General features: G+C 38.2%; 1 protein-coding gene across 2 annotated transcripts in view; it reads right to left on the bottom strand.

Annotated features, from left to right (window-relative positions):
- The window catches only part of LOC102228704 (fibrinogen C domain-containing protein 1-like), a 154,074-nt gene that overhangs the window by 68,027 nt on the left and 58,413 nt on the right, over window positions 1-27,634 (bottom strand). For both annotated transcript variants that reach the window (XM_023338582.1, XM_023338583.1), the window contains 2 exons: window positions 17,568-17,727; window positions 5,538-5,674 (listed from right to left, as the gene is read on the bottom strand). In XM_023338582.1, the coding sequence (XP_023194350.1) occupies window positions 5,538-5,674; window positions 17,568-17,727 (297 nt within the window). The remainder of the gene's footprint in view (window positions 1-5,537; window positions 5,675-17,567; window positions 17,728-27,634) is intronic.

Raw genomic sequence — 27,634 nt, 5'->3', positions numbered from 1 at the left:
AAGAGAAGTGCACGGTGAATTACTTTTAGAAGAAATTCCGTTATTTATTTCACTTTGCAGCCTTGACTTGGCAAATACTGTGAAAATTATAACAGTTTATCTCCTAAGGCTTATAATAAATTGAGATTTTTCCAATTAAAAGGTAAATATCACTTCTTAAAGGTTTGGAAATGTCCCTGGATAAAAATAAGCAGGCATTTCAGACTTGAATACATTAAAATAACCTTATGGTAAAATCTTTTATTTTAGTTCCAAGGTCTTGCTTTGTAAAATTTTGAAAAGCCCAACCATTGAAATGAGGAAATGAATGCAGGTCATCTTAAGGAGGAGATGTTTTCGGTGGAACAATTAGCAGCACCTTAGCTGTCAGTACTTTTTAACATCAACTTTGACCAACAGGACAGTTCTTCTTCCACTATAACAACTCAAATGTTTGGAGTGTACAGAGAGAGGGATCTCTACCTATTCCTTTTACAATTTTATTTGAGATATATATATATATATATATATATATATATATATATATATATATATATATATATATATATATATATATATATATATATATATATATATTTGATTTATATATATACAAATAATTTTTGACTTGAACTCTAATCTATTCTGGTGCTACACCATCACATATCCTCTGTTGTACTTTTTTTTTTTTTAATTGTTTATTTTCATGGAGACAAGTGTTAAGCATTAACAAAACAGAACACCACACCATTTTTAGCCTTAGCTAATTTGCAGTGCTAATCGTCAGATGGGGTTTTAAAAACATAAAACAGTTTCAAAGTCAACAAAACGACATAGCAAGACAAAATGTCACACATATATAAATCCTTTACGGTGAGCATCCAATATATTTGCTGCCACAAATCTCAATCTGGATCATCTAAATTCAGTTAAAGTTCCAGTACAATCTATTCTTACTCACTTTTGTGATGGTAAGAAATAAGTTGCTTCATCTATACCAGGGGTTTTCAAAGTATGAAAGGGTGAGCCCCCCTCCAAGGAGCACAATGCCTGCTGCGGCCCCCCCAAATGCCACAACAAAACACCTTCTAATTGCTTTTATTTTAGAACCATCTCATCTTAAATGACACTTTATCTGAATGAAATTTAACACATGAACATTTTAAAACATTTCCTCCCATTTTAATTATTTTATCAGGGCCTTTGTATGGCAAATACGCCCTTTTTTCATTTTTCTAATGATAAGAACAACCCCAAACTCATTTTTCAACCGTTTTCTCAAACAAACGTTACATCTGAGATTCTGAGTTTAATGTTTGAGATACCAACAGTGTTTTTACATCTTAACAAAAACATTTTGATCAGATCTTTGGAACACATCTGTAAATGTTGCACATTTCATTGAAATTAAAAAATAAATCAAAAACCTAAACAGTTGCAAAATCGTGGAGCTCTTTTTGTGGTTCATCTAAACAATTTATCTCGAGCTAAAAGAGAGTGCTGTATGAAAGAGCGGAGGCATACAAAGGAAAAAACAATTACGCACGCTATGCGCACCCTTTCTTTTTCTATCACGGTCCTGAATCAGGTGTAACTCATTTTATTTATGATTTTAACTAAATTGGCAACATGGCAACACATTGGCAACATTACTGTTCAGCTCACCTTAGTTTTAGTGGCAACAATGTGCTTGTGCTTTTGCGTAAATCCGGTTAATGCGGGGTTGCACTGTGGAGAGGTATAACCGCAGATCATCTTCAACCAGCAGCCTTGACCGGTATTTGCTTTTTATCATTGCGAGTGCGGAAAACCCACATTCGCAGAGATAGGTTGAAGTGAAGGGGATGAGCACGTTCACTGCCTTCGTGGAGAGCTGTGGAAATTCAGTCCCTACTGACAGCCAAAAGTGCGCAAGTGACACGTCACTCATCCTCTGTTTCAAGTCCATGTCACAGCTCAGCTCAGCCAGAGCCTCTTCCTCTCCTGCTGAAAGTCCATCTTTGAGTGTCACGGGGAAGGAAAATGGGTTTCTCACCCACTGGTTTGCCATTGCCTCCTCTCCAAAATACTCTCCAAACTGCTCGCGCATCCCCTCCAAATGCGCGCAGACCACCTGCTGTAAAAACTCCACCTTCAGCCCCGCTCTGGCCAAAACATCCTGTAAGGTGGGAAACATTTCCACTGATCCTCGCTCCACATGCGCACCCCACAGTTCCAACTTTTTCCTAAATCCACAGAGTTGATCGTGTGCGTAAAAGACGTTGCAGTCTTTGCCCTGCAGACAGATGTTCAGTGGGTTTATCTTTTCGAAGACATCCGAAAGATAGGCAAGCTTTGCAACCCACTTCATGTCCTCCATGTGTTTTACCAGTGGAGAGTTGATTTCAGCGAGGAAAAGAAGGACTTCCTCACGGAGATCACAAAGGCGCGTGAGAACCTTTCCTCGGGAAAGCCACCGGACCTCCGAGAAGCAGCTGTTTAAAGTGCGCGCCCATCTTGTTGCAGAGGATGGAGAAGAGAAGGGCATTCATGGCAGGCGACTTTATAAGGTTAACAATTTTTACTGCCTCGTCCAGCACAGTGCGCAGCTCTTGGGGCATCCTCTTAGTTGCCAAGGCCTGGCGGTGGATTATGCAGTGCGTCCAAATAGCAGCCGGGGCGACCTCTTGCACCTTTTTAACCAGACCACTGTGCCGGCCTGTCATTGCCCTTGCCCCATCAGTGCATATTCCACAGCAGCGGCCCCAATCCACATCATTTTCCCGCATGAAATCATTCAAAACCTTGACGATTTCTTCTGCTGTACTGCGTGAGGGCAGAGGGTGACAAAACAAAAACTCCTCATGCACATTTAGTTCTTTAACATAACGCACATACACCATTAATTGAGCACAGTTGGCGACATCAGTCGTCTCGTCCAGCTGAAGGGAGAAGGAAGGGCTTTCACGAACACTGTCCACTACCTGTTGCCGCACATCTGCGCCCATATGTGAGATTCGGCGTTGGATGGTGTTGTCAGACAACTGGATGACATTCAGTTTGGCAGCAGCAGCTTCTCCCATCATTACTGAACACATGTCCTTAGCAGCAGGAAGGAGTAAAGTTTCACCGATGTTGTGGGGTTTCCCCGTCTTTGCAATGCGTAAGGCCACCCGATAAGATGCTTCGGTTGCCTTAGCGTTAACAGTACTGAACGTCTCTATTGTTTTTTTCTGTGTGCACAGCTCCTTCAGCTTCCTCTCAAAAAATTCCCGCGGCTTGGTCATTAAACTTGGGTGCTTTGTTTCAATGTGACACCGGAGATAACAGGGTCTCATGCTATCATTAGCCAGAACCTCCTTGCAGATTACACATTGCGGCCTTGGAGCATCATCGGGAGCAGTGCAGGAAAATCCAAACTTTAAGTAGTCGTGGTCATACTTCCCCTTTTTTCTACTTACGCCAGAGCTTGTCTCCCCTGCCTTTTTCTTTACTAAAAATTTGTCCATTCTTTCTCTCACATCAGTAGACAGTAAGCAGATAGCTTCTTTTCCGGTTTATTTTTTCCCTCGCACCGAGCCTCCCCTAAAGTGCTCTAAGGGGGGCGCGCCTCACACTTTGAAAACCGCCGATCTATACCAATGCTTTCTGACATTAATGTCCATACTGCTTAATAGTTATGAAGACAGGGTGTCTTTAAGGTCACACTCTTTCTAACAGGTTTGGAAATGTACTGAGATAAACTTTAGTTCTCATCTAGTCTAGTGGATAATGGCTAAAATAAATAGTCTTTATCATGTTCTGTCTATATCCCAGGAAAAAAAAGAATGTAATAAATTGCTAATTCGAAGTTCAAAGAAACTTGAAATGGCGTAAAGAGCAAAGCACACATTTTTTCCATACTGAATAAATGCTCTTAAATTAAAGGTTGTTTTTTTCCCCCTAAAAGGTTCAGTGTGAGTTGAAGCTACTGGAATAAAAATGTGAACTTATTTGTAGTTTTCTTCTTTTAAATAAATGTTTACCAAGGTTGTGAAAATATGCACCTGGTACTGTATTATGTAGAAGCAAGAAAATACAAATACAAATGGACCACAGAAACAAACCCCACTGAGTTTAAAACTAAATTCTGAGAAGTATTTATTCCCTAGACCATGTGAAACACCTTTCGAAAAACTTGCATCACTTTGCTCAGCACATACAGAAATGAAAATTACATTGTGAAAGGTTTTGAATATATTTCAAAGTTCGCCAATTTATCCTTTTTTAAATGTTGCATCACAGTCTGTGAAAGGGTAAAATGAAAAGTTGTGATGGATTTACGTCGCTGAAATAAAAAAAATAAAAAAATTCCCCCATTCTCTAAGAGGGAATTCTCTAAGAGGGAATTCTCTGCGCTTCCTAAAGGCAGCTTTGGTACACCTCAGAACCAAAAAAGGAATAAATGTCTCTAACTGGAAAGAGCTCGTGTGTACTAAGAAAAATATATCTGAACTACAATTCCCAATATAGCTACAAGCAGCTGCGTGTCGGTGTTTGTTCACCTCGCCGTCTCTCTCTTCCTCTCTCTCTCTCCCAGAAGATGCAGCACTTCCAGAAGACGGTCCAAATCAAACGGGATTGTTTACTTGAGTAGGTCCAGTCAACTGAGAGATGTTGAAGTGAGGAAAATAACTATTTATGCTTGGAAGAGCTCTAAATTTCTGTCTACCTTTAAGGATTACAAAGCTTTATCAGACATACTTGGGAAAGAAAGGTGCAGAAAACAGGAGCAAGTCGGAAATCTGTCACCTATAATGGAAACAGTTTATTTTTGTGCCTTTAAAGCAGAATGATAAATTGTTTTACACAGAAGCTTTATTCAAATGTGCCGGCTATGCATGTTGTCGCTCCTAAACTGCACTACATTTGTATCTGAAGAGGCATCTCATCGTCAGCAGGCAATTTAGATTAAAGCTGATGTTTAAATCTCCCCTTCCGCTATGATGGCACCATTTTTTTTTTTTTTTTGCCTCCAACATGTCATGTCCATCGGTGTGTGCTCTTCTAATAGCTTTCTTTGTCCAGCAACTCCTGTTTCATATTTCTTTCAGCAGTCACTTGGAAAAAAAAAAAAATCTACCTTCTATACGACAAAAACACACAAAAAAATCTCCTAGAAATATTTTAAAAAGCCTGGTGCTGATATCTCCTTGTTATTCTGACACATGAAACTTTGATGAAATGTTTAATACATGAGAATCCCGAGGCAGTACATCTGTAATTACTGTAGGTGCTCAAAAAAAAAAAAATGCATACAACATTAAGTGCTGGATGAGTGAATGGAATTGATGTGTGCAGGTGGGTTCAGCTTTGGTGAATCCTTTTTTTTTTACTTTGGATGCTTAATACATTCTGTATAACTTATGAGAGAAGATGGGTTCAAAGGGCCTGCAGGCCTATTTCATTTTTCTGTTTTCATCTTGTTTATCACCATAGAGGAAATGTATCGACTGAGCAGAAATGCACGCACAAAAAAAAAAAAAAAACCTAAGAGCTTTGTGTTTTGTGTGTTTTTCTCCAGATCAGGTCTGACTCACCGTCCATCCTCCTCCGTCCGTGGTCATGTCGCAGTAGACCTGGAAGCCCGTAGGGTGGTGAACGGGAAACACGGAGTAGATGCCGTCCTCTCTCTGACCACTGGCGTACAGATCGCCGCAGTCGCGGGGGCGAGAGCCTTGGAAGGGGTGAGAGGAAGGACGCATTAAATAAATCAAACCATGTATGGATTTTTAAGGAGAAAGGAGTGGACTTGTCTCACTCCGACTTCTATTTAAAGACAGACATTGTGGCATTTTCAGTTCATGTTGGATTAATTGATTTATTTAAACAGAAAGCAACAATTGCACAAGAATCCGCATTGCACAAAATCATTATAATGCTCGAGTTCTTCAGAATTTTTTCACTTCAAAATCAGAAAAAAATTAACATATTTCATGGGGAGTTTATGTGGGAGACCAAAACAAAGTAGAGCATGATTGTAAAGATAATAACAAATGGAAAGATATAGAAAGTGTGGTAGATTCAGATCCATGGGACAAATATTCATAAAACCATCTCTTCATGCAATATTCACCTATTCTTTGAATCAGTCAAAGATTCAAAGAATCTCTCTTTCATATTGGAAAGAGAGAGTGAAAAGCCAATTATTATGTATTGCCAAATATTCTCTAGTTGCTTTAGGTCTGAATTTTGGGTCATTTTAACAAGTCATCATACTTTGATCCAAACCATTACACTGTAGTTCCTGTTGTATGTTTAGGTTGTTTATTCTGGGCAGGTTCCAAGTCTTTTGCAGCATCTATTGTTGTTTTTTTCCCCCAATGTTGTCCTGATTTAACTCCATCACAGTTACAACCAACTCTTACCAGCTACCTTTTTTCTTCTGAATAAAAGCATCTCCACAATGGGAAGCCGCAACTAAAATCCTTCCCTGTTAGCATAATGTATCAATTCTGCTATCCAGTATTTGTTTCTTCCATTGTGTTCTTCGGTTTGTTCCATAATGTTTTCAAGGAAATTTCTGAAGCCTCCTTGGAGTAGCTTTATTTATACTGATAATACAAAACACACAGTTGGATGTACTTATTAGAAGACATCCGAAGGCAGCAGATTTGATTTATTTGGAGATAGTTTAAAGGGGGATGAATAAAAAATGCACACGTTTTAGATTTCTGTCTTGTTTCAGAAAAAACACTTTTTTACTTCATTTTTGCTACCTTGTATTGCTCTGTTACACAGAATCCTAATAAATTTCAGAAAGTTTTTGACTGCAGTGCATCAAGTAAAAAAGGTGAAATAATACTTTTTACAAGCACTGCATAAGCTGATTTTCAGCCTATCATGTATTGTTTTGATTTCTAAAAGCTTCAAAAGCTTCTGAACATCCATCCAGATATTGTTAAGTGAGTGCCTTAAAGTGATCTGTTTCCAAGTCACTATCCACAACAACTGCTGGTACCATAGCAAGGAGCTAAGAAATACACAAAAGTGTTGGTTAAAAGGCACAAAAGTGAAATAGGTATGCAGACACCCAAAGAAAGCAGCAGAATAGATGAAACTTGAGATAATATGGGCTGTGTGAAACAGAAAAAAAGTAGAAAGAAAGAAAAAGAAAATCCATACATTTGAGTGATAGAAGAGTCTGAAGGTTTGAAGAAACTTTATAAGCTGCAGAATTTAAGACGAGAATCCTGGAGAGAAGATGTGACAGAGACAGACAGAGCTCCTATGCCGGAGATGAGAGAAACAGAGGCATCCTTGTTTGTGGCTAAAAAACCCCTGCAACCCAGGGAATACTGAGTCTATTCCTAAGGAAGCAAAAAAAAAAAAAAAAAGGAACCCTGTGATGGAGCAGTGGTATAGATTATGCATGCAGACTTCACAGGGTCAAAATCTTGAATTTAAAACAGCTAGGAGAGTTCTTAAAAAGGCCGTACAAGTTCCCTCTTACATGGTATGAAATGTTTGTCTCCCATGAAGCTTTTCTGCTTCTCAGTGTCAGCCTTTGCTAATAAGTTCCAGCTTTCATCATCGTCACACATAAGTGGTAACATCTCCCACTCCTCGTTTTTCATCCCAGGAAGCTAAATTCCACAGGGCATCAAAAAAAAAAGGAAAAAGAAAAAGAAGGATGTGAAAATTCAAACATGGACTTTTAACTTTAATTATCCTTAGAGCAAAAAGGACATTCTTATCAGGACAACCATGATCAGATTAATACCACAGGTTGAATGTGGCTTGGAAAATTTAACCTTGACTATAAAGCAAGTGCTATTTAAAGGAAGATGGCTGGAATCAAAAGGGTTGGAATATAAATGCACAAACATGCCCGGACTTGTCATTACAGCTTCTAATTAATCGAATTAACATAAGTAAATGTAATCTAAAGGGTTCAGAGAGCACACGAGCTCGGTGACTATGGTGAATATCCACTCCTTCACAGACGCAGCTAATTAAGATAATTAACACACCGCCACCCTTGCATCACAATCAGCACAATAAGTTAAAAGGTACTTTTACCTTTTAACTTAGAGGATTGGAAAAAATGTCAATGTATTAACTGTTGAACACAATTGGGTTCATTTGCTACTTTTGTGTAGTCAAAAATAATCAAAAGGTGTTTCTTTGCCAGTTTTCTGGATTTAGTACACGACACGTGGTTGTTTAGGTTGAATGATGAACAATTTTGAAGACTTGCTTTCGGTTTATCCATATAGACTTGAGTGCTATGAAGATTTCCTCTTTTACTCACACTTAAATGCTTCATTACCCACATTTCTTTCTGTTCAATTTATGCAGCCAGGCCCATGCCTGATTACTGCCAGACCTGTGGAATTGAGAAACCACCCAACTGTGACGTGTGACAGCGTGGAGTTAGAATCTCAGAAATCAGCACATTCTGCCCCAATTAAAAAGATAATACAATAACAGATGTGAAGAAAAGTGATTGACATTTATGATATTCAACCTCTTCTAAGGCTTGCCAACGTCAGCTATAGAGAGAGCCATTATCCACAAGTAGAGAAAACACAGACCGGTGGTGAACCTGCTGAGGTGTGGCCAGGCCTCCCAAAATTTCTCTAAAAGTACAACTCATCCAGGATGTCATAAAAGAACCTAGAACAAAAAGCAGAAGCACCGCATGCCTCACTTGCTTCGTTTAAGGTCAGTGTTCACGATTCAACAATAAAAGAAAGAAACCAGGGGGGAAAAAATGACATCCATGGGAGAGATTCAAGGTACAACCTCTGCTTGTTAAAAAGAACACAGAGGCCCCTTTTAACATTTGCCAAAAAACATCTTGACCTCCATCTACTAATAAGCAAAAAAAAAAAAAAAAGGTATTACAGTGTTTTCCTTTGAAGGTTTGCTTCTCATCTGGACTGAAATATGTTTCCAAAATGAAAATGATGATAATAATACACTGATGAGGCATATTCTTATAACCTCATGGTCAACTGTACAGTATTTGAATGTGAATATGTTGCCAAAACATCCTGAACATGCATTTGTCTCCACAAGACATCAGAAGGTGCGAATGGCAACCAAGATGGTCGGCTCAGTGCTGGAACTGGGAAGTGAAGCCTCCGTTGTTTGGACTTTTTGCTATCGAGTACATCCTCCAGGCGCTTGATTGATTTGAGAAGTAAGCACCTACGACTCATTGATTTGATGCAAAAACTATTTCCATGCCAACTTAGTTTTGAAGCACATATTTATCACTACAAAGAACGTTTCCTATGGTGCATCCTGGTGCCATGTGTTACTCAGGTTAGCACTTTCTTCCACTATTTACATGCCAAATGTTGGTTTAGAGTATGAGCTAATCTGGGCCAAAGCAGCCAATGCAACAAACTGTGTTTAACTATCAGGACCAGTATTTACTTCTACAGCAATCAGAGTTGTAGATACTTGCCAGTTTGATCTCAGTACTGAGGAGCAGGGTTTGCTCCCCACAGGCAACAGTGAGCTGTAGTCTTCTTGCAGGTTAAGCAGTGTTCCTTCCTTGAACCACAGCAGACGAGGAACTCCCTCATGAGCTCACGTTTTGATATCACTCTGACCCAGTTGTCTAGCCATCTCAATTTGGCTCTGGTGAAACTCACTCAAATCCCTACAGCTCCCCATTTCTCCTGCTTGTGGCACATCAAGTCTGAGGACACAACGTTATTTTGCCACCTCATCAACCCCAACCTCTAACAACTGTCATTAAGAAGAGACTATTAGTGTTATTTCACACACTTGTCAGGGGTCAAATGCTATGACTCAGAAGTGTGTTTTTAGAAGTGTACTTTGGGTTTGAGGTACAGAATAGTGTTTGTGATAGTCCTTGTCCTCTACCATGAATAAATGATCCAAATGACTAAAAATCCAATCTGTGATATTTAGAACATTTGCTTTACTGAAATCTATTTTCTAAAGAGGCTTCAAAGCCTCTTAAGTCAACTGAGCCTTGCTTTCAACATGAACATCAAAACATCGGATTCAATAGATTTTAGGACTATTTTCAGATGTAAATCTGTACGCAGTGCTTGCTTTTGCTACATTAGTTATAACCATAAAATATGTCCTGCATTTCATGATATTTGCTTTGGTTAATGTGGGGGGTATTGAGCAAATCAGCTTTTCTGAGCTTTACTTCATGCTATAAGGTTATTCTCCCATCAAAAACATGCCTGGAGTGTTGCTTTGATTATTTCACACATGTTTGAGAAATCCTTGAATCTCTCCTGGCAGCCATTCAGCAGGCCTGAGCGTATTGATCTAAATATCAATACTATCAATACCGAGGTGAGTAATGGTTTTGGATCAATACCATGATGAGATCAATGCTTTTGTTTGCAGTTTTTCTTCTACATGTCTAGGAAGTTGCTGGAATTTGCTCACAGATTTAATGGCAGAGTATATGCAGGAATTAAAATCCCAAATGTTAAGAGCTTACATTTAAATAGAAGAGCCGGATTTCTTACTTTTTGTCATGTTTGCACTCAACATGTCTGCTTTCTTTTCAAAATACATTCTGTTTAATTCCCCCATAAGCACTTCAACTTAATATTAATAGCAGAAAGTAAAAGGGAATTATTTTTCTTTTCTGCTACATTGTGTTACATAGTTGTTTGATAATTAAACACAAATTTCACAAATAACTTTGTAGTTTATCATAACACTGTGTCTGTTTTTTCAACTGAATTAGAACTACTTTGCACTGCTGTAAAATGACATCCATTTTTCTCAATCAGGTCAGGTTTTTGATTTAGAGAAATCCGATCTTCCGACTAAATTTATTACATTTTTGTGACATTAGGTTTTTGGAGAAAAAAATTGTCTTCTAATATTACAAACTTGGATTTGTAATATTAGATTATATATTATATTATATTATACATGTAAATTGAACATTACATTCTCAGTGTGCAAAATTCTCCATCTCTTCTGATCGTCCTGATGGAGTCTCTCCTCATCACTCATTAATCCCTGATTCTCAGGAAACCGTTTCATATGTGAGAACAAGTGGTGCGTTGTTTTTTTTTTCATCGCCCCGCAAGGGATCTTTTTGTGGGCTCTAGTGTCCCTTTTTCAAAGTAGGCTGACAGGAAAGGGGGAAGGAGAGGGGGGAAGACATGCGGTAAACGTCGTCGGGTCCGGGAATCGAACCCGCGACAGCCGCGTCGAGGCTACGTTTGCCTGAATGTGGGTCGCGTTAACCCCTCCGCCACCATGGCATGCCCAAGTGGTGCATTTTGATGCTCATGTTGCATCCATAGTTCAAAAGGCTGACCTGATTGAGCAAAACCAATGTGATTTTTTGGCTTCAGCACATCAAAAAGACCCTAAAACAGTTGAAACATGATGTCAAATCACCAATTTATTCAATGATAAAGACATTTCATGAAAAAAAAAAAGTATCGGTATCAGAATTGGTATTGCCAGTGTTTACTTGCGACTGATTGGATCAATACCAAATTTTCCAGTTCCCAATGCACTGTTGTGATTACTTGCAGAAGGTGGAGTGTCAGAAAGAGTAAGACCTGAAAAAATGAGGTCAATTTCAAGGCATCAAATTGAAAAGTTACATTTTCTTTTAGGTTATATTTGAAATATACCACATGATTTAGAACGATTGAAGGTAATAGTTGATTGTGCTATAAAATAGCACTACATGTCTGGAAACTATACAATCCCTCTTCTCATCTAATAATGATACTTCACATAATCCAACATAGTCATAGTCCCTCTGCAGCAGCCCTCGATCATCAGCCTATACATCAGCTGAAAAGTAGGACTCCTGTTACAGGTTTATCCAGCAGCACAGCCGGGTCTCACTGCTGTCAGGTCTGAATTCACACAGCTTTGAAAACCAATATGTTCTGAAGAGAATCCAACAGAAACAGTGAAACGAGGGACACCTTGAACTATTCACAGGCTCAGATGAAGATGAACAGACAAAAATATTCATTGGTGTGTCCACCGATTGCAAGTAAATTCCTCAAATTTGCTGCACGCACATTGTACGCTCACAGTCAGAAATGAAAATGTGCTGTCTGGTGAGTGTTATCTTCAACAGAGAAAAATAAACAGGAATATGCTGCTTATCTAATAAGCATTGAGAGTCAGAGGGGAAATAAATGCTGTTCGTCATTCATGATGGTTTGTGAGAAGAACAATATTTTGTAGTTTCCTTAGCTTAGATTTGTTTTTTATTTTTAACCCAGTGTTCAAATCTGTTAAAATGTCAAGAATATACTCCAGAACAGCTACTTTGTTTCTGCTGGCTGCTTAGCTTTCGATTGTCTCATCAGAAGCTCTGAGGAGCAAAAAGGTAAGAAAACTTGCACAGTGCTCAGGATCAACACATACACAGTCCTGAAAAAAAACAAAACTATTCCCATACTCCTTGAGTTTTGTGACACTTTTTAAGGTAGAACATTGCCTTAGTGCATCTCATTGGGACTTATGTTGTGCAAAAACAAAGTAGTGCATTATTTTGATTTGGAGGGAACATAAAGCCCTACACTCTGATACCACTACATAAAATTCAGGATAATTTTTTTTCAGAAGTAACCTAGTTGAAATGTACCAGAATCGTGGAATGGGGATACTTCTTTTCAGCTGAGACAGGAAATCTGATCAGATTTGCAAGGAACTAAAATATAGTGTGTTCACAGGAGACTACATTTGTAATTTTAGGCCTCTGTGAAAGTAAAATCCTGCACATCATGCCTTCGGTGAAACATGGGCATGGCAGCATAATGTTGCAAATATACTTCTGAAAAAAATCTCTCCAACTAAATACTTTAAGGTACAACCATAATGAAACGCAGCGGTGGCAAGACAACTGTTTGGAGATGCGTTTCTTCAGAAGGGATAAGGAAGTTAGTCAGAATAGCTAAATAGCTACGTGGACTACAATAAGACAATATTTTAAGAAACTTGTTATTTGAGAATAGGGTGAAGGTTCAACTTCAGTGAGGACAAAAACTCCTAAACCTACAACCACTTGCAATTTAATTGTTTACATCAAATCATATTGAAGTTGAAGGTCAATTAAAAATCTATCAAGTTATTAGAGTTGCTATTCACAACTGCTTTCCATCCAATCTCAATGAACCTGAACTCTTTTTGAAAGAACAATGGGTACATTTTTTTTCTTCAGATGTGCAAAGTTGGTAGACACATAGCAGAAATCTGCAGCTGTAATTGGAGCAAAATTGGGTTTTAAACACATCCTTAAAAACCTTGAAAGCCATAGCTTTCTTCCCACATTACAATTATGCAATACTTTGTGTTGACCTTTGTAGAAATTTGGAAGAAAAGTCATGCTATAAAAGTTTTTGCAAGCCACTGTAAATATATTTCAACCTAATCCTAAGCTGCTTTGTGTTAACAGTTACAACATTTGCAGCTTGACAGAGGTTGAATAAATTATTGGCAAGAAGACGACAGGACAGCAGATGGAGTCAGGGAACGCTTCACTAATGATGAATCGCACACGTGTCCCCACTCCCCTTCAAATCCGGTAGGAGGTCAAATCATTTTAAGGAGTCAGAGATCCACAATGAGCATAAACATCTGCAAAATAACAGCCCTAATTTTTCTAGCAGAGGGTGGACAGCAGTGAAACCACAAGAGTTACCACCTGTGTATTGTGAATATAAAAATATCCTGAGGTTGTAGCCCTTTTCTTTCCCTCTGTTATGTTCAATGCATTAAAGTGGGTCAGTTCATAGCTTACATCTGCAATTTGGATCTGTAATTTATTTGGAAACAGTTGGCCACAGGTTTTCCCACATCTGTTCAAATGGAAGTGAAACAGCATTAAATGAGCACATTTTTGACACATTAAGGCTTTAACCTAGTCCTGATTTTACAATGCTGAGATCAAGAAACCTATTTGGGTTAAGAGCGGCTACGGACCTTGGTGGAAAAAGATTCTGAACAAACCATGGTGATAGCAGTGACAGCAACATTCCAGAAGAAAACTATTTTGCTTTTAGAGATTTGATAGAAAATCTCTACAAATATCATCATAATGAGGTGTCCTGTGTTTTTGCTTCAAACCCACACGAATAAATGGTGGAATTTAAATTAAAAAAGGAGAGCAAATGTGACATATATGAGGCCTTTCTCGCATCTTTTTAAGAGTCATAAATTGGAATATAAGTTACCAATAATACATGGTTGTGTCATGAAATAAGATCAGATTGGTGTTTAAGAGAGGGGATGTCTGTTGTCGAACTGCAAAATAGTAGACTTAAAGAAAAAAAAAAGTTTCTTTACATGTTTCTGGCCTCAGATGCTCTGTCCATGGTGCTGAAATCTTGAGGAAAGTTTATACTGGCTGTCAGAGTTTTACTTTTTTGTTTAGTTTTACTTCGAGTCTTACTCACAGAATGAAATAAGTTTGTTTCTTCCAAACACAAACAGCAAAAATAACTTTAGAACAAAGCAAAACAGATGTTGTTATACCAAACTCCCAATGTTTGTTTTAGACATCATATTTTAGTTTCTCTATTATTACACCAGCAGTAATTAGAAACACAGATATTCTTGTATTTTGAGCCTGTAAGTCTAGGTGTAGGTCTAACATCTGTTACCTGAATGCTGTTACTGTGACATGTATGAAAGAAAATGTTTAATCTGTAAAGGAAAAATTAGCATATTTAGTGTTCTAAAACATTTTGATGCAATGTGTAATGGATCCATTTTAGAGTCCCTTTACATTTTAAGATATATGCAAATAAAAATGGATATATTCACTAGGATTTCCAAAACCCTAATAATAGGAGTAAAAAAAAAGAAAAAAAAACACTAATCATTCGGCTCCGAGTGCTATCTATATTTTCTGGAAAATCCAGAACACCAGAAATAGATAAAATTATGATAAAAAGCTGCTTTCAGTTTTGTCTGCAGCACTTTTCAGGAAATTAATAATAAGCCTGACTGTCATTTGGCTGAACTCTAAGAATCTCTGTGGGAAATAATTAGAAGTGGAGCAGGCTTTGAGCCACTCTGCAGCAGCCACAGCAGGACTGATGTAATAGTCACCACACTCTTACACTATGGACTGACTTTATGTTATGTAACAATCCTACACTACGTGCAGATATACACATTTTAGTGGAAACATGTGTTCAGTTCAATGCCAGTGAATTCCTTTTTTTTTTCTCCAGATTCCAGATGATGCAACTTTACAGTCAGAGCAGAAAACCTACAAGTAGTGTAATTGTTTTATTTGTTTATATATATATATATATATATATATATATATATATATATATATATATATATATATATATATATATATATATATATATATATATATATATATATGCGGATATTTTTCATTTGCAGCCACAAGACAATGCACTAATAAGGAAGCTTGAATAAATTATTCCACTGTAAAGAACTCTGGTTAGTTCTGATGAATAATTTCTTCAACAACTGGTTTATAATTTATAGCTAGTTTAAATTCTGCTTTGTTTCAACTAATTGTTTACTGATTGCCTCAGAAAATGTTGTTAGGAGATCGGAAGTTCTCACAGAGATCAAAAAGCAAGAACTATGCAACAAATGCATGCCCTAAGAGTACCAACTTTCAGTACCACCAACAGAGTTTCAAATGGAGTTGAACATTAACTCTGTTAGGTTTTGATATAAAGATTTGCGCCTGATCAAAAAATAAGCATTTAAACTTATGAATGGCATTTTTTTTCCAATACAGAATCAAACATATCTCTGCTACTAGATTTCTTTATATCGTTTGACTTAAATTTATGTGATTTATAATTCTTTTGTTGCCACTTTTTTTGTCTTCCAAAGGGTTTTCTAAGATTAACTGTTAAGATTCAGCCAATGCTTGAACTGAAAAGGTATCTTTCGTCTTTTCAAGGATTAATTCATTCAAAATGGAAAACTGTTTGTGAGGTACTTATATTTTGCATTTTTTTGTGCAGCTCTTCTATTTAAATGTTTGGCTGTTTGCACCAATACACAGAGTATTCGCACAATTTTGTTTCATCTGTGTCATTCTGTCCAGAGTATTGTCACTAAACTTCAAAAAATGCAGAAAAAACTAAGACTTAAGGCAAACTGTAATATAATTAGAAATTAACTGCTATTATCAAATAGACTAAAATCTATTTGTCACCACAAATCATAGTAAGCATGTTGTTAGAATTTCATCATTGTATAAAATACAAGTGAAAACTTTTTTTTTTCTTTTTTCTGACAGTACATGTTTAGTCTTCAGTCTTTTGTGACCTTGGATTTCTGCTAATTGTGCATACTGTGTATAAATGCAGCTCTGAGTAACAGGGTGGCACTGAAAGCAGCATATGAAGAAAAATCAGATAACGACCAGAAAAAGATAAGAAAAAAAGAATGATCATAAGCAGAAAAACAAATGATGTTCTGGTAAGAAGTTATTTTTCTTTCCATTGAGTTCTGCTGTTCAACTGAACCAAAAATGGTGTGAATATGGGCGTTTGTGTTGCTACAAGGTCCAAGGAGGGTGTGTTCACAACCACACAGAAAGGCCAGGGAAGCCAACTTTATCTACGTAGCACCTTTCAGCCAGGTTTTCAAACATGTTTTCTTTAAAGCCAATTGCAAGCAAATTAAAAGGTTTTATATCTTGCTTTACAGTGAACCGGAAGCTTAATCCAGAATATCGCTCCACAAAATCTTAAAGTTGCTTTGGTGTGATTTGTTCAAACTCTTGGAATGATGAGCAGGTTTGATTCAGATGATCTTAAAGGTCTCAGTGGTTTATAGCGTTGAAGAAAATCAGAAATGTAAACTGGGCTTTATTAGAAAGTGCTTTATAAATCAATAACACTTTCAATTCTTTGAGCAACAAGTAGCCAGTGCCAGGATCTCAAAACTGGACTGATATGCTGATCTCTTTTTTAATTACATTAACATGTAAGGTGCTTAGGGAAACATCAGATAACAGACTGAGAAGTAATATAGCATATAGAAGGCAGACAGAAGCCTTTGCGTTCCATGTTTACTAAATATCTACTTTATCCTTAAATCCTCCCTTCAATAATAAAACCAGTTGAAAAGTGTCGCCTGTGATTGTATGTTGTATTCTCTGCAGAAGCTCAGCTGTGCTACTTGGCTATCAGTGACAGACAAATTCAGCAGGGGGGATGCCACCGGGTATGCCTGGTTAAAAGGCTTCCAATGGGACGGTGCCTCGGGGCGTTCTCTGCGGACACATAAGTCATCTCTCATGTAAAGTGAAAAATACCACAGTCTTACCGCCATTGAATAATGTGAAAGGAGCCCACACCTTGCCCGGAGAGGCTCTATTGAATGAATATGCTGCATGATGGATAACAAACAGATCGCACTGGAAAAGAACTCTAAAGAATAATAGGTCAAGGGAAAATTGTGACATGGAGCAGGAAAGGAATGTGAAATGTCAACTTCTAGGTTGTCTGTGATGCATAATTTACGGAAATACAGAAGGACAATGGAACGGCATACAAATCCGCGCAGTATGAACTCCGATCCTGCAAGAAAAATATGCATAGAGGTAAACACTGACTGGTTTTCCTTACCATTGGAACAGCCCTTGAGTCGAGCACCTCGAACCGGCGCTCTTTGTAAATCGGCCTTGACCCGAGCCTTCAGTCCCACGTTCTCCTTCTGCATGGCATTGAGAGCATCGCTGACGGAGTTCACCACCTTCACCATGTTGATCTGGCTGTCCGACAGCAGCTGCAGCACAATGAAAGTGGGATGGGAGAGAACACACTTACTAATGATGAAATAACACCAAGTTCCCTTCGCAGCAGATGGGACAACAGTTTCATTACCTTCAAGATGGACAACATTTGCTGCTTATTTTATTATACAGCACACAAACAGCTAGATTTGAACAGCTGAGTCCAATGAAATGATAGAATATCTTGTTGCATTTTCACTTTCGGCAAGCATTTATTTTCCGCTTAAGATAGTGGAGCTGTTCAATAAGAGCATTGTTATAAGCCAAAATTACTGCTCTCTTTAAACAAACAAACAAAAAGTAGCATAATAGCTTTCATCTGATTGTTCTGTAAATTATGCAGTCTCCCCGGCAGTTTTCAATGCCAATGCTTCCTGAGCAAGATTCCTAGCTCTGTTCCACAGTAAACAAAAAGCAGTTGAAAAGAGAAAAAAAAGCAAACACAGACTGAATTTAGCCTAACCTATTCAACTGTTGCCAAAATGAAATTAAATTGTTCCAGTTATCTACAGCTCTTTGAAGAGAGGGAGAATAAGAAACAGCAAAGGGACAGAAATGTGAAGACATTAAGTGACTAAATTTCCCAAATGGGTGTTGAAATATGGCACACTATAAATTATTTCTTCAATATGACAAAATAAATAAGCCCTTTTTGAACATGATCAACTTAATTCAAAATTACACAGAATAATCAATATTCTGTTGGTGGGAGTGGGGCAAAAGTAGGGGGGTGACCTGTATAACAAACATAGACGCTATTTACCACAATTCCAGTTATGTGGACATAACCGTTTTAGATGTTTTACATCCATACACCTAATTTAAACCGATAGGTGATTAACAGGTTTCCCACTGACCTTGAAGGCATCCTGGCAGCATAATTAGGTAATATAATCAGGTGTGTTAAAGAAAAAGTTTGAAGTCAGCCATTCATTTTAAAGCCCCCTCTACACTAACAGCGGTTTACTGAAAAACATAAATCTTCTGTCACAATTGCACATCCTCAGTTTAAGGAGGGATATTTTCACATATGTCTGCGTTTGACTCTATTAAGCTTAACATTTAAGCTCATGTAGCTTAAAGGAGAAACTGTGTGCTACAACTGCTTTAGCAGAAACCTTGCTTAGCTTAGCCTTTACTCAGGGTCTTCTTCTTTTCTATGTCTTGATGGCATTTTTGTCATTATTGCCTCCTAGTGGAGCAGCATATTTACTGCAGGATGCTGCAGCTGAAAGGCTTTTTTCTCTCTCTTGTCTTTTGAAAAACAGAGGAAAACATATCCAAAGCTGGGATTCTAAATTTACCTCAGTCCCGCTGGAAAAGTTGTCATCCTATGCACCTGACTGTACGAATGTGTTAGGACAAGCAGCATAATTCTTTCAGGACTTTCACAGGCACACAGATGCGACGGCTGCAGTGTGTAGCAACGACACGTGGTACCTTATCCCATAACACAATCTGGTGACTATAGTGAAGCACTAAAAGCCCTGTGGGAAGGTTGTTGATGAATGTGTGGGCTAAGACTAGCAAAGAGCAGGGTAACCTCTCTAACATACCCTGGTCACAGCCTGTCTCTGAGCTGGTCATTGAAGTTAAGGTCATTATTTTTTTTTTTATTTCATTCCTGTTGGATTCTACGAATAGCCAGGTTGTTTCGAAACAACAGTAGAGAAATATACTTTTTTTTCTCTCTTTGCCATTCATCTCACTCACAGACACAGTACAAACAACCCCTTTCAAAAAAAAACTTTCGTCATCCTTCTTTTTCTCTGTCTCATGCAAACATACCCCCCTCAAAAACACACACAAACAAAAACCTGCGCTGTTCAAAGTCATACGCCCCATTGGCGCAGCTATACTCAGGTGTTAAAACTGCATTAGATGTAAACCCCTGTGGCCATTCCTTGGCCTCAATATCTATGCAACACAAAGCCGAGGCACAGCGAACTACGCTGAGAGAATATCACACTGGAATAGTGTGAGTTAAACCCACACGCAGCTTCAAACAAGGCACGTTTGTGTACATGCCCCGATGCAGGTGCAAAGAAAGCTACAGGCACATGCATGCATACATTACAGAACCGAGACTGTTCTGCTCGGCAACAAGGCAGGATTCATGGGGAAGACACTTCTGAATGTGGCTTTCTCGCACTATTTCTCCAGTTGTTATTTGTTAAGCATGTATTGACGTTCTGCTTGCGTGTCTCCTTTCAAAGCAGGAGACGTGTCTCCAGCCTCGATTGCTTAGCCTTGACAGACACATCAATTAGGATCATTATGTAATTAGATCTCATTAGACAGCCTTTGCACTGGCTTAGAAAATCAGTTACGCCACAGTACTTAACACATGGAGCCTTGTTTTGTGTCAGGGTTTAAATGGGGGCCAATTTAGGTGCTTTTTTGCGCAGCTGTTGCATAAAAGGATGATTTGAAAATCCTGAACATGATCTGATCACATGCTCAGCTTGAAGACGACAAAATTACGATCTTTTCATGTTGAATAGTGTATATTTATGTTTTATTTAACCAGGAATGACTCAGAACTTTAAGAGGGTGTTGCTGCTGAGACAACAGCAGCTGAAAACCCTACGGAAATACTTATACGGTGCATTTAATAGAAAAATCATAGATCAAAGAGGTCCATAACCCTCAACCACCATTCTACCCTGCACAAAAAAATATACCTCTAAATGTACCACAGTTGGTCATAAACGCAGTGTGAAACATGTTTGTGAACCTTCTTTGAACAATCAACATAATAATTTGGCATCCAAAGAACTGCGTGAAAAAAGTGTTTTTATGCTCCCACACACAAATATATACATCTTCCCTCATGACCACTAGCCTTGTTTTTTTTTCATTCTTAATTTCAAATGAAATGGAATGATTTGATGTTGTTTTCTTCTGAAAAACACTGAAAATATTTTGCTGATGTTTCCATTTACTTTTGGTTTCTCACTGACAAATCGGAGAACAGTACAGGCCATAAATTATCTAGTTTGTGTGACATTTATCCAGTCCATAACAGTTACAAGAACAATACAAGTGCAATACAAGTTGAGCCAAGGTTATCTGAAACCAAACTGCAAACAGACGGCAATAAATTGCGACTGAATCTTGTTTCACTACAGCAGGTGTAGCAGACAATTACCGTGTGTGTGTGTTGTGTATGTCCATAAATGCCTTAATCAGAATTTGCAGTGTATTTCACTATTTAAAATATGTCATATACTGTACATACCTATAGATAAGACTTGCAAGTTGGTAGTAAAGTTCAAAATGCATTTACTAGCAATCTTTACTAGCAACGCTGAAGCCTTTTCTTCAGCGTAAGAATGCTGTTTTAATTCTATAAAAAAATAAAATAAAAATACTATGAAAGAGTCTGTACTAACCGCCGGTCACAAAGAGAGGAGCTCAAACACTTTATTACATTTCATGATGTTTCCTTCAAGCCACTAAGTTTATAAGGTAGGTTTTCTCCGCATGTAACTGGGACATATTGAAAGGTCATGAGAAGTCAAACATGCTAATGTTAGCTTAGCATGAAAACATTAGCAGTAGCAAGAATTTCAAGATAAACAATAAATCCATGTTATTTCAGGTGAGATGGAAAAACATTGGAATGACTTTCTGAAATTAAGAGCAGCAAAGTCCTTGATAAACAATTATAATTTGAATGAAATTTAATGAAAGCGTAATTTTACTGAACACAGCATGGAGTTTATTCACTTTTTGAGTTTTCATCAGGGACAGAAAATTCCTGACAACGATAAGCCAGGCAGGCAAATAAATAAGTGCTTCAGAATATTATACAAATGTCTCTCTGATTTAATCTAATCTTCAGAATAATCAGACTGAGTATGTGCAGCTCCAGATATATGGTAATTTTTCAGTGCACCCAAACACCAAGTATGTACAACGCCCCCAGTAGATATCAAGGGCAGGTTAATAAATCAAACTAATGAGTGATATGCTGATAAACATGTTTTATTTATTTATTTTTTTAATGGAGTCATCAGGAGAAAGCGACAAAAACAAACAAAGCAGGGCTTTTTAGATATACAGGGTCATCTGAAGAGCAGGGCAGAGAGTCTCAGTAGGTTTGTTCTTTTATCAGTCTAATGGACTATGGAGCCCTTTCACATTTAGAGTTAAAAAAGAACATAAAAGACATTAGTTGTGCTGTTATGCTGAGCAGTCTGTCATTGTGAGACTAGAAAATGCTTTAATGCCTGATGAAATCAAAGTCGGAGATATATCCTGGGACAGTAAATAGGAGAAACGGGGACGCTGCGGTTAAGAATAACCCAGCTGACATTCTGCTCACAACATGCATGACACGACCCAAGATCATCAAGCAATGGAAAAAAAAAAGGAAACAGAAAAAATGCCTTGGGAACAAAACTCATCCCTGGAGCAGCAGGAGACTGCATTTGGAGGTGCATCTAAGAGTCACAAAATATTCACATTATGTGCTATTATTACGTACAGTACATTTTATCTGAGGCCAAATCTGACCGGAGCCTTGTTGAGCTAGTGGAATAGTACAAGGCAAGAATCCTGGAATAGTGCAATTTATGAAACAATAATTGTCCAAGAAATATTGTAACATTCAGCGACCACAGGAGTAAGCTAACTCTAGTGCCACATATTGTTCAAGTGGGTGTTTGTTAATTATGGTACTACTTAATAACAAACCCTCCCCAACATGTTCTAAATGTCTATCAGGTAATTTTGAATTGCCATGGAGAGCACTTTCAGAGACTAATGTTGTTATTTCATTGGCTCAATGAGAAGAGAAACCAACAGAACTGGAAAAAATCAATAAATAAGAAAAGAACCCTTAAAATGTTGCAAATATTAATCTCAGCAAGTCATCCAGGTCTTGAAGCAGCAAATCAGCCTCAGGCAGTCACACTACCTCCATGATGATGTTCTATTTATGACATGCTATGCTGGATTTATGGTAGATGCACACCTTCCGAAAAGTTTCACTTTTGTTTTGTCAGTCCACAGAATATTTTCGCCCCAAACCTTAGGGATCAAAGTGCTTTTCGTTCTGGAAAATGTGAAGCAGAACATTGTGTTACGTTTTGGCCAGTGCTTGCTTTCACCTTAAAACTCTCATAGTATGCCATTTCTTTTTTGTATTTTTTTCTTTCAATCTCTTATTACTGAATCATGAACAGTGTCATAACTGAGGCAAGTGATATCTGCAAGGTGTTAGAAGTTTTTATTGGTTCCTTTGTGACCCCCTGGATGAGTCGTTAATGTCTTTTCCCAAGTCTTTTCCATGGGAAGGTTCCATGACTGTTCCAGTTTTTCCTCAGCATATTCATTTCTTATTGGTAAACGGATTTGTGAGTTTACTCAGATTACTATTGCTATTAAAATTCAGTTGACGATATAAAACATTAAAGTGTAAGAAATATTTAAGGTGGCACTAGTGGTTGAATGCACAATGTATCCTGAGATTTCTTTTTCTCACATTTGACCCATCATCTGTTTGATTTATGCTCTTTGTGAGATAACGCTGAGAAATCTGCATCACAAAAAGTTCTCCGCAGTCAGCCAGCCTGTTGCTTTGAGATAGGAGTCAAAACCCTGCCTCACCGTGCTGCTTTGTAAAACTTCCATTATTCGCTGATTTCGGGTTAACAGAAAAAAAGAGCGTGCTTGTTCTCAATCGACGTAACTCCATGTTAAGCAACCGCAATTCAGCTATCAATAAGCACCAGGCAAATTAAAGTGGCCCACAAATGTTAGGTCAAACTCTGAGTTTGCTCTGGCCATTAGATTCAACAGTCTTGTACTGTACATCAAGGTCTCTGAAGCAAAGAAACAATGAATAAAAGATTACCCTTGATGATGAGCATAACCTTCATACATAATGTGAATGTTTTTAATCGTGAATTGGATTCATATCACACAGAGTGCCTGATCTTTGAACAGACATTTGATTAGTCTGTCTGTGTGTAGATTTGAGTTGTGCAGAATTGCAGAGTCCAGCAGTTGGAGTAAAGCATTAATAATGAAATAAAGCTGACTTGAGTTCATCCGTCTCACACATAAATCAGACAGAGCCAATGTTCTGCCCTCCTATTTTAGACACTTAGTAGAGCGCCAGGAAGGCTTCAATACAATGGAAAAATAAACTCTTTTTTTTAAAATGGAAATCCAGAAATGCAAAATTCTAAATCCAAAGCACAAATATCATAAAATGCTGAAGCCAAAAACAGAAAAAGAGGAAATGGGCACAGTATGTTCTAAATTTATAAACACTTCTTGAGCTTTTTAACATGTTGCCACATAATCACAAGCTTGATAATATTCCATTGCATGTTTTGCATCAACACAAAGTAGTGCATTATAGTCCACTTGTCCTTGGTATTGTTTCGTGATTTATCAGTTCTCCATAGCAACACCACAAATCATATCATGGAGAATGTTCAAACATTTACTTGAACACGGAAAGAGATGGATGGCAGACATGGGAAAAGAGCATTAATCAGAAAAACAAACAAAGAAACCCATGGTGATTCTGGATGTACTACAGAGATCCACAATCGAGGCTGGAAATCTTGACAGGACAACTGCTAATCCTGCGCTCCACGAATCGGTCCCAAAAGAAGTTCTGTTTAAGATTTGTCACAAGTATCATAACTGAGGTGGATCAAGCAAACATGTGGAAGAAAGTGTTGTGGCCAGAAACAAAATTAAATCTTTTTGCTTACATGGGAACTACCATGTTTAGAGAGAAACAATCCCACACATAGTATCCCACCATAAAACACGGAGGTGGCAACATTATGCATCTTTTACCAGCTTGCATATTAAAGTTTGCTTATGTGACAAAATGTAGAAAAGTTGAAGGTGTGTTTATACTTTTGCAAGAACGTCTATTTATAATAGTTGTTGTTATGTAACCTTGCTTCTGATATTTTGAAATGTGGATATTGCAAAAGCACCTTGAGTGTAGAGCATCTTTAGATGTTTTAAGAAAGGACCAAAGACCTCTTTTCATTGTAGCTGTATGACTTTGTGATATAGCTTTTAGAAAACGTTGTGCAATATGGTAAACACAATGACAGCCTTTACAGATATTCTCTACACTGTCAGAATTCAGTTTGCTTTGATGTTTTCAGGCCGGTCCATATAACATATGGAGCTAAAATGTAAGCTAAACTCAGAGCCATTTTTGTTTTGCTCTCCATCACAGAAAAGCAGCACCTGACATGACTTTGATGTGTTTTCTGCAGTGGACCAAATTTCTAAAACCGCCTGAAGGTAAATATACTGGAACACCATATCTAGTTGAAGTTTCTCTGTTAATCTTTTATCTTTTTTCTTTGACAAGCTGAGAAATTATTTTAAAGAACTTCCAAACATTTCTCCATAGAGTTTTGTCTGTGTTGTTGTTTAAGCAGAAGTAACCATCAATTTGGCAATTATTCTGATGAGCATTTGAGCAGCGACTTAACAGTGTTAGATCTCTAGATTTTATGTTTTCACTAAGGTGTTTGTCGTAGCTACTGTGTGGCACACTTTGTCACTTTGGTTTGACATATCTGACAATCCATTATTAAATAGTTCCAGTAAAAAGTTGCACTCACATTGGGCATGAGTTTAATATTGACTTTGGGCTCATAATTATTTATTTGAACACTTCTTCACCAATCCATCCATCTTCTTTGGCTTATCCGGAGTCGGTAGCAGTCTAAGTAGGGAGACCCAGACTTCCCTCTCCCCAGGCTCTTGTTCCAGCTCCTCCAGGAAAATCCCAAGGTATTCCCAGGCCAGCTGAGAAACATAGTCCCCCCCAGCGTGTCCTGGGTCTTCAATGGGGCCTCGTGTAAATCAGTTCTCCAGAGACTTGCTAATGACCTAAATATTCTATTCAGGTGTGGTGCAGCAGAGGCACATCTAACAGTTGCAGGGCAGTGGCCCTCCAGGACTGGAGTTTGACACCTGTGCTCTAAGGGATTAAAAGCTCAGACACCCTATGGAGAAAACTAATTTTGGCAGCTTGTATCCGTGACCTCGTACTTTTGGTCATGACCCAAAGCTCATCACCAAAGATGAGGGTAGGAATGTACATCGACCAGTAAGTCGAGAGCTTCACGTTTTGACTCAGCTCTCTCCACCACAACAGATCAGTACAGTGCCCGCTTCACTGCAGATGGTGAGCCAATCCATCTGTTGATCTGCTGCTCAATTTTTCCCTGATTCGTGAACAAGAGCCAGAGATACTTCAACTCCGCCACTTGGAGAAGGCACTCTACTCTTTTCTGGCTCAAGACTATGGCCTCTGATTTGGAAACACTGATCCTCATCCCGGCTGCTTCACATTTTAATTCGTTGTAAAATGCAGCAAAGCATGGCTTCCTTTCAGGGTATGTGGAACAATGAAGGATTCCACATACCCTGTGGTATGTGTACTGTAAATATTTATTGCTAAATATTTAGCAATAAAGGATTTATGAGAAATTCAGAATTGTTAGGGAAGCTTTTACCAGTGAGGCCAAGTAAAAGATCTGCCCATAAAAGCATAAATTGTGCTTCTTTGTTGTGGATGAAGTCACATAGATTCTGCCAAAAAGCATTAACAAAAGGACAGTAGCAAAACAAGTGGAGAACAGTTTAAGGATATGAATCACAAAACAATTTACATCAAATTCTTTCTGGAATATAGTACTAATACACACCTTATTAGGGTAGATTTTATGAAATATTTTATATGAGACTTCTTCGATCTTCCTGCATCACTGAACTACTATTACCCCTTTTCTAATGGACCTGGCTCCATTGTACTCAGCTTGCATTATGAGTGTTTCCAATTTTTCATTTTTTCCTAGCCAGCCCCCGCTTTTTCGGTCCCTGCTTTCTGGTAGGGCCAGCAGGGCCAGCCAAACCTGCATGGGTGACGCAAGCTTAGCTCCTGTTCACTGATTGGCTGTGGGCATGGTCAGACGTAAGAGCAAAGAGAGAAGAAAAACAAACAGCGTTAAATTTCGAACGCGTTGCAAGACGGAAGCAGATTAAAAAGGGCTTTAGAGAGAAAGAAGAGAGACAGCAATTACCCTATATATTAATCCCCTTCATTAGAATGCTGCGCGCATGATGCCTTCAATTTTTACATTTAAATTCGACTGAAATTTTTACACTGCAATTTGCACTTTTAATTTCCCCCTCCCCTAATTGGACATAGCTGCTTTGTGTTTGAGTTGGTATATGGAGCCAATGTTCTGCCGTCCACTGAAAGCCACATAAGCACACAACTGTACTATCTGACAGTACATGTCAGGTCTGAGATCAAACCTTGAATGCTTGGAATTGTTCTGCCACCACTTTACGTTGCTGATCAAGAAATCTTCAAGTATGTTCTTTAATTCAGTGGAAAACGAATGTCCCAGCCTCTGCCTCTTGGCGCAAGACTCAATTTTTTTTCCTAAGACTCACACAAAACTTTGCCTGCAGCTTATTACCCAGAGCTGTGGTTCCCATTAACAGTGATGTATCCTCTGCACTTTCACACCTATCTTTCAGGCTGTGAACTGAACATCATCTGAAGGAAAGGATATGTCTTCAGTCTAGGGATTTGTAGGATTGTAAATCATAAGTGTCCACGTCATGTGTTAGGCTTCTTGCTTTGATTAAAAAGGTCCCAGTGTAATATTGGCCAAAACACTATTCAAAAGCACATAATATCTAATCATCCATCCGTCAAACAGTCACGCATGGACACTTTCACTGATAAGGACAATTTAGAGGGGCCAGTTAATTATATTTTTGGACTGTGGGAGAAAGTCAGAATACCCAGAGGACCTTGGGGACAAAATGCATAGATCCCAAGCAGATAAAAACAATGCATTGGCTATCAAGAAACCTACAAGTCGT

This window comes from Xiphophorus maculatus, chromosome 8 (assembly GCF_002775205.1).
Source record: "Xiphophorus maculatus strain JP 163 A chromosome 8, X_maculatus-5.0-male, whole genome shotgun sequence".
Lineage (NCBI taxonomy): Eukaryota > Metazoa > Chordata > Actinopteri > Cyprinodontiformes > Poeciliidae > Xiphophorus > Xiphophorus maculatus.
The sequence above is the reverse complement of the archived record's forward strand: the minus strand, read 5'-3'. Positions and strand labels throughout refer to the sequence as shown.